Genomic DNA, 19,919 nt, shown 5'->3' with positions numbered 1-19,919 from the left:
TCATAAACATCTCCCTGTATCTAAACACTGGCCTCTACCTGCACCTCAGACCCCGGGAGCTCCAGCCTGGACCCTTGACGGCCAGCACCAGCCTGATGGGGCCTGATGGTCCCGTGGACGCTAGGCTCCTGGTTGCTGGCTCTCTCCAGGTGTGGGACAGGGTAGCAATCCTGCTGGCCTGGCCTGTGGCCAGCCTCCTTGGCAAGGGGGAAACTTCCTCCCTGGCACTCCCAGGAGGACCATGGTCACCCAGCTTAGAACCATCTGCTATCCCTCCTGGATGGGTTCCCATGAAGGGTGGATGAGGTGGCCTACACAGAGCATTCTGGAAACTGCTCAATGCTCTACCGCTGGTAGAAGGTGGTGAAAATGGCAAAAAAGAGGCAGAGGGAAAAACTAAAGCCCCCTGTGAGTGGAGCTTTGGGGAGGCCCTGTGCACATTCCTGCGCTGCCAACCCATTCTGTGGGTGGAGTCAGCCCCGAAAATAATGACTGGGGAATGCGCCCAGCAGGGACGGTCCTTCCTGGTAATGCTCTGTGTATGGGCACACGCACGTGGACACACACACACACGCACACACACACGTGCAGTGCAGGCACAAAATGACTCAGTTATCACACATAGAACCGGGGACAGTCTCCACATCTGACGACCAGCCACTGCCTACTGTGCTGGGTATTAACCCCTTAGTTGCTGGGTCCTGATGAAGCCCAGAGGGTCCTGGAAAAGGTTTTGGGTAGCCAGGGCACTTGGGAAGCACAGGGAAGAGTTTAAAACTTGGGAGTTTGTCACTATTCTAACAACCGAGGCAAGCAATGCCTCCTGACCACCAGCCCCCCATGTGGTCTCCCCAGGCCTGGCAGCTGAGAGAGGTGCCAGGAAAAGCAGACTCCAGCCAAACAGACCGAGGTCAGAATCGGGCACCTCTGCGTATTTCACGTCAAATCCTGGAAACTCAGGGACTCCCCTGTGATGAGGGTATGACACCTGTGACATGGGTATGACACTACAAGTGCCCAGACGCTGGGTGGGATGAGAGCTTGGTGCAGTAACCCCTGTGCAGGCTCAGCATGGACACGCACCAGGGAAGCCCTGGGTACACGGTGGCTGTGAGCGGCAGAGTGGGAGCAGGCTGGCCCTGGAAGATCCCGGAGGCCATCAAAGCCGTGTATGAGGCAAGGCGGTCCACTCTGTTCTCCCCTTCTTTCCCTGGCCTCTCTCCTATTCCCATCCTTTCCTCCTTCTCACTCTAGACTCGGTCTATAAATTGGCCCCCCTCTCCTGCCGTGTCCCTGGGAACACCTGGAATAAAGAGACTGCCAATCATCACCCTCAAAGGGAACAGGGGAGTCTCGAGTCACAGAAACCAGATACTTGAGGGACCAGTTTTTGTCTCTCCCGTGCCTGCCCCCAAACTTGCAAAGCAAGTTATGTACCAGCAGATCTTCTGGATTGGAAAGACTCACCACAATTATGTTATTTTTTTGTTTTTTGTTTTTGGCCATGCTACGCCAGGCTTGCGGGATCTTAGTTCCCTGACCAGGGATCGAACCCGGGTGCTCAGCAGTGAAAGTGCACAGTCCTAACCGCTGGACGGCCAGGGAATTCCTCAACTATGTTAATTTTTTAAAATTGGGATAATGGTATTGTGGTTATATTTAAACAACAACAAAAAGGGTCCTTATCTCTTATAGATACATACTAAAGTATTTACAGGTAACATTATGTCTGGGATTGGCTTTAAACTTAACCTAGCAAGGGGAGGGAAAAGATGGGGGCGGGGGGAATAGATAAAATAAGATTGGCCCTATGTTGATCATGGCTAAGGCTGGGTGAGGGGTACATGGGTTCATCACATACTAGTTGTTCTATTTTTACCTGTGTTTGGTTTCTCGTTGTTGTTTTTTTTCCTAAAATAAAAATGTTCTATAATAGACGTACACACAAAAGTCTCACCACTGAATCCTTTAAAGTATCAGCTCCAAGGAGAAGTCAAAGCAGCTTCTAAAAGACCCACAGGGCCCGAGGTCCCTGTACCAAAAGCCATCCCACAGGCAGTCCCTTCTCTGCACCTGAGAGGATACTCCTACCCCTCCCCCACCCGGGAGCCAGGCTGGCAGAGAGGACCCAGCAGGGGCTGAGTGTGAACCCCTGTTCATATTCCCCGGTCATTCTCCTCTGGACACATCATGGGGGTCAATGGGCCTCTTAGGAAGCTGGCATTCCCAGAAGGGGCAGGGCAGTGCTAAGAACAGAGGGGCCCACCCTGGCTGTGGGTCCCCCATGTGTCCCTGAAAGGCTGGCCCGGAGCACCTGGCCCTCCCCGAGACAGCCTCTACAAACTCCTATTTCCTTTGCATCTGCCATGAATCCACTACAGGACAGACTGGAAGCTAGGCATCCACATATATGCTTGCATTTAATCCTCTCCACGTCCCTGGGCAATAGACAATATCATTCTCCCTTTACAGATGGGAAAAGTGAGCCTGAAAGAGGCGAAGGACCTTGTCGCTGAGAAAGTGAAGAGACTGGTGTGAGGATGCTGCCGGGTCCGGCTGATTTCCTGACCTCCTCCTACCCCAACCCGGCTTCTTTTCCAGGGATGGTTCTCCAGTGAGGTCCACCGGCCCCTGCTCCGTGGCTGGGCTTTGTTCCCCAATCTGAATGCAATCAGGGATATGGCTAGGATCATCCCCTCACTCCAGCTTGTGGAGGATCATCACGGCGAATCCTGAGCCTGTCATCCGTGGCATTAGCTGTCCCTGACAGCTCTGTGTCAGCTGCATGTCTCATAAGCACGCCTTCTGGGTCCCCCACCAATTTATGGATAGAAATGTTGAAGGGGAGGGAGGCCAGGGCTGAGCCTTAGGGACATTGCTGGAAACCCTCCCCCGCCCCCAGTCTGCCAGTAATCCTGGATCAACACTTTGGGGGAATAAATCAATCCAGTCGCTATCATCCCATCTCCACTTCTCCAAGACAGCCTTTATCAAATACCTTGCTGCAGTCAAGATTCAGCACACAATTACACTGTGTGTGTGTAATTGTGTGTAATGCACACAATTACAAGTCTCTGAGCAAGGGTCTCCCCTAACTGCCCTCTCCAGCCCCAAGAAAACAAGATTCGTTTGCTCTTTTCTGTTCTAGAAAACTGCATGCCTGCAGAGCTAAGACATTCTTAGAACTTAGATCAAACCATTCCCCCACTTAAACCCTTATGTGAATTCTCACTACACATAGACTAAAAATCCAAACTCCTTTCTGACCCCCCGGGGCACCCCACAAAGTGGCCCTGTTACCCCCTCCTGCTTTGACTCCTCTTCTTCCGGCCACTCTGGTATTATAAATATGCCTTGGGATGTCAAGTTCATTCCAACCCCAGGGCCTTTGCACCTCCTTTGGATGCTAGATCATCCCTTGACTGACTCTTACTAGGCACTCTATGCTCCATCAATCTGTTTATTTTCTTCCTAGTGTTTATCACCATCATATAGTACTTTTTTATGTCTTTACTCCCTACAACAACTCATCCTCCCTGAGGGCAGGGACTGTATCTTGTTCACCATGGAGGCCTCAGGACCTCGAGCAGTGTTGGGCACATACCTCCAGCTCAGTAAGGATTTGTGGAATAAATGAATAAACTGGCCCACGAACTTGTCTTTACCCTTGTCCATTTCTTGAAACTCTTGAAATCAAGAGTTGTGTGGCCAAAGACTGCCCAACTCCTTCAATGGTTGCAACCTGCCTGGATTTGATTCTATTTCTGGCCTTCCATCTCATGTCCCACCTTGGGCCTGGCACCCCTGTGAGCTGACCGGATGACACTGACCAGCCTGCTTGGCAAGGTCCTAAGAACTCTCAACCCCTGTAAGTCAGTCCCACGGCAGAACCCACACAGACCCCGCCCAACTCTTAGCGACCACTCTGGGGCTCACGGATTTTTCCCTCCCAACAACTTTGCTGGGCTCCACGTCGAGCCTGCCCGCCCGCGTTTCCTGGTATCTATCTTCCTTCCTCTCTTCTTAAGAAGTTTTGCCGACGCTGGCACCTCTCCCGTGCTATTTGCTTTCTGCTTTGAGTTGGTAAAAAGCATAAAATCTGCCACAGACTCTATCACAGTGAATCATTCGGGGCCGTTAACCCAACTCCCGGGCGCTGACAAAGGAAGCTAGTCAGAATTGGTGCTGGGGCTCCAGCTGCTGCCACTACCTCTGCTTTGCCCACCTCCGGAGATGATAGGTGTCTGATGACGACTCTGTACACGGGCCCCGCGCATCATTTCTGCATTTGCAGTGTATAGAGTCGTATAAAAATAAAGGCTATTGACTAGCTGGCACCCCTTCCCAGAATAATGACTAAGCAAGCATGCTGTTAGCTCCCCGACAGCAGTTCTGTGTTCATGATAACACAGAGCAAAGATGAAAACTGCTATTCATCTGAGCCAAACAACAGAAAAATGCAAGCAGAAAATTGTTAGTGCTGGAAGAGGACACCAAAACAACTATTTTCTTCCCACTATGGCATTTCAGATTGATGACAAACACGGTACCCAGGCCCGGTGCCCAGGCAACATGGGTGGTTGAAGACCGAAGCAAGGGAAGGGCTCTGGCTCCATCGGGAGACTGACCTCCTGGCTGGGGGTGAGGCCGACTTCACGTGTCTGCGTGGGTGGGGCAGCAGAGCAGAGCGGCTAAAAAGCTCAGTGCCTGCAAGGAGGCAGAAACTGGATTCCCACTGCTTAATGGAGGCCAGCCCTCAAGCAAGCTGTCTAATATGCCTAAACCTCAGGTTCTAGTTCACAAAATCAGAAGGATGAGCATCTACGGAGAATGAACTAACCAGCTAGGCACTGTGCAAAATGTTCCCCATGCAAAACTCTCATTTGAATTCCCACAGCAGCCCCAGTGGGGTGGTGTGAGGACCAATTACAGTTTTGACCCTATGGTGGTTCCCATGCACCTTGGTCCAGTAACAAAGCAGAGATTTGGAAAGTGCTTGGGCATTAGGGCTTAACCTCTTGTTTCTCTTGGGACTCAGCAACCTCCACATAGACGAACCCAGGAAAGTCTGCTGGAGGATAACACATCCCGTGGAGAAACACCTCAAGGTCCTCAGCTGACTAGCCAGACCTGGGTGACGACAGACACTGCAGATGTGTGGGTGGGCACGAGGCACGTCCTGCCAAGCCCACCCAAGCCTCTCCCAGAAGAACCACCCAGCGGAACCCAGCCCAGACTGCTCCACTACGGAAATGGGAGCTAAGTAGGAAGCTGTGGTGCTGAGCTGCTAAACTTTGATGTGGTTTGTTACACAGTCGGCCCTTTGTATGCAAAGGTTCGACACTGGTGGCTTCAACCGACTGTGGATGGAAAATACTGGGAAAAAAATTCCAGAAAGTTCCAGAAAGCAAAACTTGAATTTGCTGCACACTGGCAACTACTTACATAGCATTTACATTGTATAGTACAACTCTTTACATAGCATTTACATTGTATGAGGTATTATAAGTAATCAGGAGATGGTTTAAAGTATACGGGAGGATGTGTGTAGGTTATATGCAAATACGACGCCATTTTATGTAAGGGACTTGAGCATCCGCAGATTTTGATGTCCATGGACATTCTGAAACCAATCCCCTGTAGATACCAAGGGACCATTGTTTATCAAAAGCTAACGGGCACAGAGACATACAGTTATCACAGTTTTTAAATGAAGAAGCTAAAGTCATCATCCCCCGATTGGCCCCCATCCTCACTTGACCAAGGCTGGTGGACATTTCTGGGTCTTCCTGTCTGCTTGGGGAACAGGGACCCATCTTCAATGCCCCTGGAGCTTACGTCACAGCACCCAGGATGGTCCCTGCCCAATGTGGAGGGAAGGGACACAGCCACCTCTGTCAAAGCTACCTGGTGTCTTCATCTTTCCTCTCCTCCAGAGCTAGGATTCACTGAACTGCCCTGGGTGTACACACCACACCATGCACACACATACACACCAACATATGTGTGCACACACAGCAGTCACATACATGCACATGCACATATCCCAATCCATACGTGCACACACACACACTTACGCATATGCATACACACATAAAGCACAGCCATGTACACACACACACCAATGCACATACACACACCCAGGCACACAGCTGTGCTACAACCACACACACCTGTGTGCACACACACACAACCACGCACACACCACAGCCATGCACACACACACACATGCTACAACCATACCAATACACATACCACAGACGTGCACACACCCACACACGCAAACACACCACAGTAATGCCCACACACCTCACCACCGTGCACATACACCCAGGCACACACCACCACCATAGCTTTGTAGAAACCCAGCGGGAAGAAAGAAAGGGGGAAGGAGGGTGGCTTCCCCTATCTCACAGCCTGAGGGGACTGGGCCAACTGTTTTCAGTCGGGGGGGGGGGGGGGGAGGGGGGAGGGGCAGTTGAGAGAAACTGCAGATTCAGTCGCCATTCCAGGCGACTGTGTACCTGTGTCCCAAAGGTACCTGGAAAGCCACTGAGTTCCACCTGCTGGCCCTTCTCTGGTGGGGGTGTGGTGGGCAGCGGGCCTTCAGAAAACTCTGATTCCCACCCCCTCCCTCCTCCGCTTTCCAGGCTGCGTGAGGATTAAGTGAGATGATGAATGTGAAAGCGCTTGGTAAACTGTAACAGGCGCTATGCAAATGTTAGCGGCTCTGACGGAGAGATGTGCGGTGCCCAGAGGCCCGCTGACCCTTCGCAGCCCAGGGCCTGGCCGGCTGGGGGTGGGAAGCCGGGAAGTGGCTGAAACTGCGGTCACCTGCACCGTGGGGATGCTGACATCGCCCGGGGTTAAGGGAGAAGACACTGTGAAATCCCTCAGCTGCCCGAATGCCACGCCTGGGCTAGAAGTTCATCTCATTTCTTAGCAAAGGCCTTCACACAGAGTAGAGTCCATTTTTACAATGTCCCTGGCATCCTCTTAGAGCACAAAAACGGTCGATCTCCTTCCTTCATGCTTTTTTTGGAACACCTCTTTCTCAAAGCGGTGTCCCTTTGAAGCCTAAGGTTCCATCATCTTTGACCCCCAAAGTATCAGAGAACTTCCTACAAATATGCACAGGAATCTCCTGTGGTGCTTGTTTCAAATGCGGATTCCCTGGGCACTCCTGGGGAAATGGCAGTTCAGTTGGTCAAAAATGGGGCTCAGGCATCTGCATTCTGAGCCAGGATCCCTCCTCCACCCTCTGCCCCAAGGCCTGCAGTTCTGGTACAAATGATGCACTTGAGGACACACATGCAGGTGTGAATTTCCCTTCAGACACGTCAGCTCCCCTCCCCACCCCCGCCTGTCCCTCAGGGCAGGTGGGACAGTCTTCTAAGACAGATTGGCAGGTGGAAGTGAGACCTCCCACTCTGCCCCCTCCCTGACCCTCCATCTGTCTGGAGGGGAGAGAAAGGAGTACACAGAGGCAGGCAGGGGTTGAGCCTCGGACTGGAAGGTCTGGGGGATGAAGGATTCAGTGAGCTGGGGAATGAGACAAGAAATACTGAGGAATAAATACAGCAATAAAGGAGCTTCGGTTAGGAGCTACAGAGTGATTTTTATTGTTCAAATTATCTTGAAAACTTTTCATTTGAATCTGTTTAATAAGAGAAGGCTTACCCTAAGGAAGAGGTATTTTTTAAATGTGACTTGGGAGCTGAATTGGAAAGAACGTTGCAACAAAGATATTAAAAAGGGGATTAAACCAAACCACCGGTGGCCCATCTCTGCAGGCTCCTACAACCAGTGACACGGCTCCCAAAACCATAAAATTAAATTAAAAAGGGGGACACGGGACGTGGGATGTTAATCATGATTCATCTTCCCTTCACTGCTCATGGTTCCCAGTATTAAGCAAAAGGAGGAAGGGCTATTCGGAATGGCTCCTGGGGTAGGGAAAGAGCTCTGGTCTTAAAGCTTCACCAGGTCCCTATCCTTGTTCTGCCCCCTCCAAGCTGGATGACTCTGGGCAAGTTGCCTAACTTCTCTGAGCCCCAGCTTCCTCATCTGTAAAATGGGAATAATATTGACCATCAACTGGGAAGGGTTGCTAAGACAATGTGATAAACAGAAAATTGAAATACAGAGCCTGACACATATTAGGTGCTCAAGAAAATGTTAGTTGCCTTCTTAAGCTTAAGGCAGAAGGAGGAAAAGACCTTGCAATGTCTTGGCTTCCTGATATGCCGTGCCTACGTCACTCAATGCTTCCTCTGATGATTGTGACGTCTGGTTTGGATCCTGGCAACCTCTGGGCCTCACTCTCCTTGCAGTGGCATTTTTATGGTTCATCCAGCATTCACTTACTCATTCATTCATACACACTGCATTGCCACTGAGTGCCAGGAACTCGGCTGGGCGCTGGGGAGACAATGATGAGTAAGACATAGCCCTTGCCCTTAAGAAGCCGTGGTCAGGTGGGGGAAGAAAGACTGTTGCCACCGGCAGCGTACAATACACGCCAGATGACCACCTCATCAGAAACCCTATGCCAGAGTGGCGTTGACACATCCCACTGGGACTTTGTGTCCTCCCCTCTGGCCAACGGTCAACACAAGAGCTGGTTATAAACTGACTCTTCCCTTCTATTACCCTCCTATAAAGACCCCTACCATTGGGTCCTCAGAGCTAAGGAAGGATTTATCTCTCCTGATGACCTCTTCTGCTTTCTCTTCTTAGATGATATGAGTTACAGAAGCTAACTGGTATATTCCCACTTTTTGCCCCAGCTGCCTAGAGTCTCAAAGCAACATGCTGGCCTCCACTGAATACTTTTCCTTAGCTTAGCTTTTCTGGTACATAAGTCTCCTCTCCCCATACCATTCTTGATTACTTAACCCTTGTCATTTTGTCCTTGATAGTAATGATAATAGGGTGATGATGAAGATGATGAACTTGAAGTCCTTATTTTCTGCCAGGTGCTGTATGAACTTTGCACACATTCTTTCATTAACCTCCACAATAGTCCTTCAGGCTGGTCACTGTGACTTTTTCCATCTTTCAGGTGAGAAGAATGGGGCACAGAAAGTTTGAGAAATTTGGTGACAGCTAGGAAGTATACTGGGATACTCCTTATTTTATTGTTATCTGAGCCACCTTTAAACTCTTAGGAAAGGGAGGGGATATAATTGTTTATTTAAATTTTAAAAAAGGAACGTGGAAGAGGGAGGAAGGAGAAATGTTAAATGGGGTGAGCAGTGAAACATTTACTGAATGATACACTAATTCCAGGTCTTTAAGGATGGGGAAGATTTCAGTAGACAGAGAGAGGTGGAAGAAAGGCATTCCTGGTGGTGAAATAACCTGAGCAAAGGTAAGGGAATGTGCACCTGCTTGCGGCACATCTTGGTTTACAGAGAGTCTGGAGAAAAGCAGCCAGGTGTGCACCTAGAGATGTAGGTAGGGCCAACTGCAGAGACTCTTTCAAGACCAGGTCGAGGGTTCAGAAGACAATGAGGAAGCCGTGGAAGATGCCTGAGCAGTGCTGTTGATGTGTTTCAGGGAGATGAAGCTGGTAAAGGGCGAAGGACATCCAAGAGGGAAAGGAACCAGGCACAGTAAGAGGAGACGATCTGAAAATGGCAGAAGAGAGACCTGCAAGGGAGCAGGGAATCAAAAACTGTCATGAAGGCAACTGACAGACGTGTAAGGAGACTGGAGGAGAGAAGGGTCAAGGGCCTTGAACCTCTATCTGCAGCACTATTTGTGCACTAATTCACTTGACAACCAGGATGGAGGATGCATTGATGTCAATGTGATTGGGGTCATAGCAGTTGCTGAGACCCAGCCCTGGGAAGCTTAAGGGAAGGGGACACCTAAGTGTCCATGAGAAAAGCATTCCAACCCGGGGCCTGGGGTTTTCTGACATTCTAAAATGTCAAGGGATGTGAGGATGTGTTTCAGGCAAAAGGTGTACGGTAGCTTCCCTCAGATTCTCAAAGAGGGGTTTGACCCCTCCAAGGGGAGCAAATGCTAGCCTGGAGTGAGCATTAGACTCCAAGGGTCTCCAGAACTGGCTTCTGCTCTAGGGCATCCGTCCGAGTTTCCACGTGTGAGTCTTGTCTTCATCACTCCCATCACTAGGTTTCAAGTTTTTTAAAAAATAAATTTTTTAATAAATAAAAGTGGGGATGTAGTCCAAGCAACTTTTCCAAAAAAGCAGGATTCGTCCCATTTTTCCTGAGCTGAGTCTTGAGAAGAAAGCCTCCAGAATGAGTCCTGTAAGCGCAGGGAAGGACGGGAAGCTCCCTGGGATGATAGGAAACCGCATGGGGGTGGATGAGAGCGGAAAGGTGGCTCTCTTACTGTTTTAATAACTGTAGCAACAAAGGACTGGTTTGTTGGGAGAACAGTTCAAACAAGGCAGCACGTTGGGTTCCAAGTCCCAGTGGCTCTCCTGCCTGGAGGGCTGGCCGATGGGTGCAAACAGTGAAAATTTACTGGAGCAAGTGCAAAACAGCCTTCTTCCTTCATGCGACCGATAATACCTCAGAAGGCTGCCAGTCAGGAAATCATTTGTGTTTTTTAAATGCTTAAATAGATTTCCTTTCTTTCTGTAGACTCATCCTCCTACTTGGGTCTGGCTCAGGATGACCTTCCAGCTCGCCTCCCCCAGCCTCCTCCAAAAAGCCTTCCCTGAGCTCCAAGCCCAGGTCACGCGTCCCCTCGTTGTGCTCCCACAGCACTAGCACTTCTTCCCGACTTTTAACCTAATATGCGTGATCTGCCCTCCTCAAGACACCGAAGGTCCAGGTAGGAGCTCAGAGACTGTCCCCATCTTTTTCACCACTGTATTGCTTTCACACTTTGTCAGGCATGCACAATAAATATTTGTTGAACATCATTGCTGTCACATGGACCTGTGTCTGTCCCACCCACTAGACTGGGAGCTCTCAGAGAGATGGGCTTCTGTCCTACTTATCTCTGCATCCCTGGGACCCAGCACAGGACCTGCCACCCAGAAGGCAACTGTGAATGCTTGTCGAATGAATCCATAAATGAGGGAATGAACAAATGCCATTTCACAGTCAGGGCAATGGAGTCAACGGCAAATCCAAAACCCCCATTCTAAGGCTGTGAAGTTTTAGCAACAGGGGGATTGAATGAATAGGTAATCCTAGAATGTGAGTCAGTAAGTGGCTTTCCACAATTCTCTCAGCCCAAATTTAAGACTAAGTAAAAGATAACTGAACAAGAGTCTGGAGTTTAATTGACACTAGACAGAACTACTGATTTCTCTCCCATAGCCCATTTCTCCCCATTTCTTCCCCACCTCGACAAATGCACCACTGTCCAACCAGTGCTCAAGCCAAAAACCTCAATTCAGCTGTGATGTCACTATCTGTGTGCCCAAAACCATCTGCAGGCTCTTTTGACTCCTCTCAAAATACACGCCAAGGAACTTCCCTGGTGGTCCAGTGGCAAAGAATCCGCCTTCCAATGCACGGGACGTGGGTTCGATCACTGGTGAGGGAACTAGGATTCCATATGCTGCAGGGCAACTAAGCCCATGCACCACAACTACTGAGCTTGCGTGCCTCAACTAGAGAGTCCGCGTGCTGCAGCTAAGACCTGACGCAACCAAAAATAAATTAAATAAATAATAATTTTTTTTTAAAAAAAGGAGACTTTAATGTGACATCTCCTGACTTAAAAAAAAAATACATGCTGAATCCCCCACTTTTTCCATTTTCACTGCAATCACTCTGGTCTAGCCATCATCACCATTGTGCTCATCTGGACTATTGTAGCATCTTCCCAGAGGTCTCCCAACTTGCTCTCTCACCTGTCTAACAAACCATCTCCACACAGCAGCTGGAGACATCTTTAAAACCTAGTGAACGTGATCGTGTTACACCCCCTTCTTAAAAACCTCCAAAGGTCTCCCATAGCATGGAGAATCAAATGTGAACTGCCTACTGTGGTCCTCCAGGCCTTCTGAGACCTTGCCTGACTGTCTCTGGTGTCACCCTGTGCCACGTCGCATGACTCACCACACCCCAGCCGCGTTGTCCCTCTCTGAGCCCACTCACATCTCAGAGTCTCTGTGGTTTCTCTCCTTTCCGCCTGGACATCCTTCCTTAGATCTTCACCTGACTGGCTCTTTCTTGGCGTCCAGGTCTCAGCTCAAATGACCGCCTCTACTCAGAGAGTCCTTCCCTGACCACCCCGTCTAAAGGAGGTCCCGCTAGTACGTTAGTCAGTTTTATTTCCATCAGAGCACTCTCTGCTAGGTGAAATTATTTGGTTTATTTTTATGTGTTTATTATTGGTTTCTTCCAACTAGAATACCAGTTCTTTTCCCATTCTACAGTGATCATACCCTTTTATTTACTTATTTTCTGTTTCTCTCCCCTACTTGAATGTAAGCTCTAGGAAGGCAGGATCTCATCTGGTTTACAGCTCTATCCCACTAGCTCTTAGCACAGAGCCAGGCACATAGTAGATGCTTAATAAATACTTGTTGAATGAATAAGTGAATGAATGAATGAATGAACTCAAAATGTGTCCATAGGCTGAAGTTGGCTTGTGGAGAAAAGTGAATGTGGTGTTAACTGCCATTAACAGGAATACAGAGTATAGATGGGGAGTATCCAACCTGCTTGGATTGGATCACACCTGGATTACTGTACTTGGTTCTAGTTGCTGCACTGCCCCAGGGACCAGCAGTGTGGGCAAGAAACTGACCAAGTTGGTACATGAAGGGAAACTTAGAAAAACAGAGATATTCAGCTTGTGAAAACAAGAAATCCTAGGAGGAGTGTTGTTGCCATCTTTTAATATCTAAAGGGTTATTGAGAGGAAGGCGGGGATAGATTTGGTTTGGAGCCCTAAGGGCAGACTCCAGATTAATGGGTCTTAGTTTGATAGAGACAGATTTCAGCACAGGAACAAAATGGTTTTTTGACAGTCAGGGTTCATAGCCAAGGAAGAAGCTACCTTAGGAAGTGGTGAGCTCTGCATCTAAGAAAGCGTACAAGTGGATAACCACTTGGCAAGGATGTCGGGGAAGGGATTCAAGCAGCAGAAGATAGCCTTCAAGATCCCTTTCAAACTTGAAATGTCTGGGTTTCTATGACATATGGGGACAAAGTAAAAAAAAAAAAAAAAAATCTGGCTAACAAGACTTCTAGAGCTTACTTATCTACCTGCCCTGATAGCAGTTAGCATCTCCAAAACCCAAACTGGGTTTACAAAATTAAACAGTAGGCAGATTAGCTGAGAGGTTATCTTGTGGGCCTGAAGCCATCCACAAATATGCTGGACAGCTCCTCGGATTTGAAATCTGTTATCTATGTGTGATCACTCAGACCATGGGACTGCCGAATATTTTGAGTCTCCAAAAAGATGCCTTCATTTCTAGGAGAAGGCAGCTAACTCTATCACGTAGTGGCTAAGATGGTCCTGGGTTTGTTTCCTGAAACTCCACCACTTCCTAACTGTAGGACCTCGGACAGAGAAATGAACCCCACCAAACCTGTTACCTCACCTGTAAAAAGGATCTGATTGAAAAATAGGGGAGGGAGGAATTGAAACCAGAATGGCCCAAAGTCAATAATTAATGAAGCTGATTGACAGACATTCATTATACTATTTTATGTGTTTGAACATTTGCATAACAAACAGTAAAAAGAGGGGGAGTTTAAGATAGTACCCACTTCATGTAATAATTGTAGGGCTTAAGGAAATCACCATCATCATTATTACAAGGAATTTTTACAAATCCTAGTTATTACCAGGAATGTTTAAATATCCCATTTAATCGTCCCAACAACCCGATGAAATGCATAGTAATCATCTCCACTTGGCGGATGAGGAAACTGAAGCTCACATTAATTAAACAAGTCCCACAGCTGGCACAGGGCTGAAATGCGATCTGCAACCAGAGTTATCTGATTCCACCATTGCAGCTGCCTTTATTTCAAGAACAGCTCACTGTGCTCTACTTGGTTGATATCTGCACGATTATGATATCGTTTATTCATCTAAGGCAATGGTTTCCTAGCTCTTTTCTCATAGCAGAACCCTTTTTTCAAATGCAGCCTTTACTCAGAACTTCAGTAAGTAAAAACCCATAAAAGCCGAACAGCTCTGGCTGATGTGGGGATCGGGACCCAGCAACCAGGACACTTGACTCCAGGTTGTCCCCGAAGCACCCTAAGGTCTGTGAGCATCATGTGAAAACCCCAGATTGAAGGCAACAAAAACAGCAACCAAAACCCCTGAACCCTGAGAACTGCATTTAGGGACAGTCTCACTGGAATAACGTAGCTTTCAGTTTCCTGTCCCCATTGTATTCGATCCTCATTATCAACTCTGAGATGGGCAAGGCAGGGCATATCATCCTCCATTTGTAGATGAGAAAATTAAGGCCAAATGGAGTTAAGCGACTGGCCAAAGGTGTGCCAGTTCAGTTTTCGGCCAAGTGCAGACTGGAAGTAGAGTCTGTTTCCATTAACTCCGTGTGACCTGGCAGAGAGGGTGCAATCTACTGGAAATTGCCACTGACCCTTGGTCCACAAAGTGGCCAATCAGCTCCTTGGCCATTGAGAGCTGAGCAGAGCCCCACAGGCCCCCTCCAAGGCCCTGTTCCAGAGCAGATGGCAGTGGGCAGCGGAGAGGGTCTCAGTGCCAGCGGAGGGCAGGACAGCAGGATTTTGGCTGTAGACAGGCCATTCCCATCCCAGCCGTGCACTGCTGAGCAGGGGGCAGGGGAGGCAATAACAGCCAAAGTGCCTTTTGCCTTCATGTGTAGCAAGTAAATAAGCCCAAAAAGGGTCAGCATGGAGTGCAGAACTGGGGAGCAGTTACGCTTTGCCTTTCTTAGCTCTTGCATAGAAATCCCTGAAACCAGACTCAGCTCATAATTGTCTGCAGGGTTGCCCCACTCCAGAGCATCTCTGAGCTGAGCTGGAGCATGTGTTGGAAGAGGCAACACTTAATTATCACTTAGTCTTTAATTAGCACTTAATTATTAACACTTAATCCATCTGTAAAATGGGGACGCGAATACCTGCCTCATAGGGACTCTGGGAGGATTAATTAATGTTTGCAGCCCACTTTGAAGATGCAAAGCAGTAAACAAGCGCTCAAGGGTGGCATTAGTAACTCGCTGGATTTACTCGCTTTTCCTAACGAGGTCCTTTCTTCTTCTCTGTTCCTCAGTCTCCTTTCTAATATCCGTCCCCAACAACATCTACCCAACTTTGCCCTGGGGGAGAAACTTTTAGCTCTGTGTTTCCCAGACACAGGATTTCCCATCCAGGAAATGGGCTATTTACAGCCATCTTCCTGCACTTTAATTTTCTGTTATGTCCTCTGAATATGTCAGTGCCTTCCCAGTAAATATTTTGATGTGCGCTCTCGCAGCGGCTTCTATGCAGGCTGAATGGGACAGCTGCTCCCTGTATTAGGGAATCCCAGATGTGGTTTAAAACCATCAGACTCATCTGTGCCAATGCCTAGCCTTTGAGGGCGGCGGGGGAGAAGGATCTTCTAGTTGCCTCTGGGGAAAGACACGGACTTCTAGCCTCCAGCCCTGGCTAGGGCGGTTTTTCAAGGTCCTCAGATCTACCTTGGAGCTGCCAATGCCTTTAGACGAGAAATGTCCCCTGAGTGGGCTGGTACAGAGGCAGCAGAAATACAGCCCTGGTCTGGCCCTTCACTCAGGTAACTTCAGCATCCCAGTCAACGCTCTATTGGACAGAGGACCATGGTGGGTGGAGGAAAAGTACACAGCCTTTAGGGTTTAACCAGACTGAACAACAGGTCAAAACACTCCCCCAGAGGGTTAGACCTCATCTCCTCCCCCCTCCCTTGGGTCACGTAAGGGGACACTCACTCTTCTTGGAAGCTGAGGCCATTGTCTCTTGGGGTGCCAGCCATGGGGGCAGAGAGCTGCTCCTTGGAGGTCCTGGGCTGCAAGGCCTCGGGCAGGGCCTGAACTCTCTTCCAGATTTCATGGCAAGTCTTGTCTAAGCTGTCTTGGGGTGTGTCCTGGTGGATCCAGATGTACCTGGGGAACGGGCCCAGGGCGGAGGGGCGCTTGGCCACCAGGGCTGAGGACAAAGCCAGACCATTCCCGCTGGCCATCCTCTTCCTCTCTTTTCAGAAGCCCCTTTGTCCACCCAGGGCTCGAAGACGGGGGACCGTCTACCACCACCCCTCATTCACCAGAAAGGGAGATGAGGATGGGGCAGCAGGAGGTCAGTTCTGTGTAGCTGCTGGTCCAGCAAGGTGACTGTGTTCAGAGGCCTTCGATTTGTGTGTAAGTGATGGATGGAGGACAGCTTTCTTTTGGGGAGGGGGTACTTATTTTGATTTGTTTTTATTTGCTCTTTCTTGACTTTTGCCCCCCATTCCCTTCTCCCTTAGAAGAAAATATTTAAAAGTCAATAAAATACAGTAGCTTAGTAACAGTGGAATCCCCCTGAGCTCAGGAGCCAGGTCCCTGGGCAGGCAGAATGACATCTGGGAACAGCTGGAAGGGGAGGGCTGGCTCTCCCCACAGTCCCTGGCACTCTCCCGTTGCCACCGGCCCCTGACTCCTGGCAGCGCCCGGGGCTCAGCTCATCATCACTGGCTAAGCCTGGGGGATGACCTGGTGAGGGCCTGGCACACTGCTAGGCACCGGGATCCGGGATCCCGCCATCGGTTTCTCACTGGGCCTTCCCAGGGACCCTGCGCCCACCGAGGGCCAACGGCCCCCGCCCGGCCGAGCCCCGCCTTGCTCGCCCCAACGCCCCCTCCAGTCCCCCTCTCCTGGCCGCTCCACTGCCCACAGGAACAATCTCGAGTGCCCAGCGCCCGTCCCGGCGCCCCCAGCAGACACCTGCCACGGTCCCCTCCCTGGGCTGCAGGGTGGACTGGGGAAGGGTCCCAAAGCCTTAAAAGGGTGCTGTCTCCGCGGGGGGCTGGGGCCGATTTGCAGTGCCGGTGGCTCCCACCCCCTTCCCATCCAGCGCTGGAATTCCTCGCTGGGTTTGAAACTCAACGGCTCGGTGCGCGGGGCGCCCTGCGTTCGTTCTGTGCCCCAGGCCCTCCGGTGGGGTGGGGGCGGGGGCCAGAGGACCCCAGAGCGTTTTCCCCCATTAGAGGTCAAGGGCACCTTGCCCCGGCTCGCCCCGCCGCGGGCTCCTCAGTACCCACCTGGACGCCTGCCGGTCCCTGCCCGGGGATCACTGATTTCACCCCTAACTGCCCTTTGACCAGGCGCTTACCATGTGCCAAGCGCTCGGCCTTGAATTTAGTACCGTTATGTATTACTGTTCTACATTTGAGGAAACCGAGTCTCAAAGTCCTAGAGGGGTGTGTCCAAGGCCCACTAGGAAGCGGGGAGCTGGGGTTCAAACCCAGGCACCCCAGGCTACTGATACAGACTGGTTTCTCCAGCGCTGGGCTCAGCGGTCCCCAGGGTGGGCGGAGGTGCAGAGAGAAGGTCTAAGCTAACTGTTTGCTGCTCAGTGGGCTCCGCCCCCCACTAGAGGGGCTTCCTTAAACTCGGAACCAACATGGGACCTCCGTCTGCCCGGGGCTCTCTAGCCCCAGGAGTCAATGGTTGTTCCTCCAATGTTTCCCCAGTAAAGGATGAGCAAGAGGACGGACGGGAAAGAAGAAGCCTGGACGCGAATAGACGAGATGGCAGCCTGTACATGTAGGGTTGAATCCTGACACTGCCCTTACTAGCTGTGTGACCCTAACAACTGGCTTCGCTTCTCCCATCCTTCATTCATTCCCCAGATACTGATGAGTATCTGTGCTGGTGAGTTGCGGGACAGTGAGAAAGCATGAAGGTGAACGAAACTGGCATGGTCCCTGTTCTCATGGACCCTATATTCTCTCGTGGAGGGAGATAGATCGCCAACTAGCAGAGCAAGTAAGTAAGTAATAATTACAGATGAAATAAGGGCTCTGATGGAAACTAACCAACAAAGTGAGGCAATGGGGAGAGAAGAGGAGCCAGCATCAGATGACCATGCAGGCAGGCCACTTAGGGTAGGTAAGGTAACATTGGAGATGAAGCAGAAGGATGAGAGGGGTCCTTTTTAGTAAAATGGTGTTAAAAATTATTAGGAAGATCACATTTCCGGTACATAGTAGGCACTTCATAAATCTGTGTTGGATGAATTCATGGCATACTGTACGGAGTGCCTGGCATACCATAGGTGCCCCATACACAACCTTGCTCTTTACAGAGGGCCTGAGTTCCTGGAAATGTTGACTCTAAATTTTGAAATCCGAGCTTGATTCCCCTTTGATTTTCATTATAAAATTGAAGATGTGTTCCTTTGGGGAAAATTCTGAGGACCTAGACTGAATAAAATTATAGTTAAGAATGTAGAAAACCTTTTAAGATAGTGCATTTAAAGGCAAAGTGATCACTTCTGATGAAATATTAATAGTTCTGAAAATGTCACTCAGTGTTTGTGCTGCTTGGCATTTGGTTGGCTAACACCTATGCTTAGAGCAGAACACCGACGACCCTGTGCTGCCCAGGCCACAGGATTCTGGAAAGTTAGCCAGCTCACTCATTCCTTCTGTTCTTTCTCCCCTTCGGCAGGAGACTAGGCAACAGGGGCCAAGGATTGCAAAACAAAACAAAACAAAACACGAAATACACCAGGGATAGAGAACAAAGACAGGGGTGTGTTTCTTAGAACACAGAGCTGAGGTATCTAGAAGAGTCTGCAAAAAACTTAAGTGGCAAACAGTATAGAGGTGTTTCAGAAAACTAAAAGTAGAACTACCATATGACCCAGCAATTCCACTCCTGGATATATATCCAAAAACACAAAAACACTAATTCAAAAAGATACATGCACCCTAATGTTCGTAGCAGTATTATTTACAATTGCCAAGATATGGAAGCATCCTAGGTGTCCATCAACAGATGAATGGATAAAGAAGATATATATATATATACATATATATATATATATATATATATATATATATATACACAGTGGAATACTACTCAGCCATAAAAAAGAATGAAATTTTGCCATTTGCAGTAACATGGATGGACTTGGAAGGCATTTTGCTAAGTGAAATAAGTCAGACAGAGAAAGAAAAATACTGTATGATATCTCTTATATGTGGAATCTAAAAAGCACAAATACAATGAACTACTGAATATAACAAAAAAAGAAGCAAACTCAAAGATATAGAGAACAAACTAGTGGTTACCAGTGGGGAGATGGAAGGGGGGAGGGGCATTATAGAGGTAGAGGATTAAGAGATACCAACTATTAGGTATAAAATAAGCTATAATGGTCTATTATACAACACAGTGAATATAGCAAATACTTTATAATAACTATAAATGGAGTATAACTTTTAAAAATTGGGAATCACTATATTGTACACCTGTAACTTATATAATATTACACATCAACTATGCTTTAATGAAAAAATACTTAAGTGGAGTACTTAGAGCCAGTATAAGCAAACCACATCTAATCTGGTAGCCACTAGCCACATGTGGCTGTTTTAATTTTAATGTAAGTAATATTAAAATTTCAGTTCCTTAGTTACATTAGCCACATTTCAAGAACCACGTGTGGCTTGCGGCTACCATTATGGACAGCACAGAGAACACTTTCATTATTGAAAAACACATAGACTCTAGAACCAGACTACCTGGGTTCAAATTCTGAGTTCATGTTTCCTGGCAATGTATCCTTAGGCAAGTTACTCTATGCCTTGGTGTATTCGCTTTCTAGAGCTGCCACAACCAAATACCACAGACTGGGTGGCTTACTCAACAGAAATTTATTTCCTCACAGTTCTGGAGGCTACAAGTCCAAGATCAAGGTGTTGGCAGGGTTGGTTCCTCCTGAGGTTCTCTTGTCGGCTTGTGT

The 19,919-nt window shown here is 48.8% G+C and overlaps 1 protein-coding gene across 1 annotated transcript in view; it reads right to left on the bottom strand.

The window, feature by feature from the left end:
• Positions 1 to 16,188, bottom strand: part of C2H1orf94 (chromosome 2 C1orf94 homolog) — a 35,938-nt gene extending 19,750 nt beyond the window's left edge. The window contains exon 1 of the mRNA XM_067711925.1: positions 15,902 to 16,188. Within this exon, the coding sequence (XP_067568026.1) occupies positions 15,902 to 16,152 (251 nt within the window). The 5' untranslated portion in view covers positions 16,153 to 16,188. The remainder of the gene's footprint in view (positions 1 to 15,901) is intronic.
• Positions 16,189 to 19,919: the final 3,731 nt, after the last annotated feature.

This window comes from Pseudorca crassidens, chromosome 2 (genome assembly GCF_039906515.1).
Source record: "Pseudorca crassidens isolate mPseCra1 chromosome 2, mPseCra1.hap1, whole genome shotgun sequence".
NCBI classification, from domain to species: Eukaryota; Metazoa; Chordata; class Mammalia; order Artiodactyla; family Delphinidae; genus Pseudorca; species Pseudorca crassidens.
Note: the sequence above shows the minus strand (reverse complement) of the source record. Positions and strands in the feature narration are given on the sequence as shown.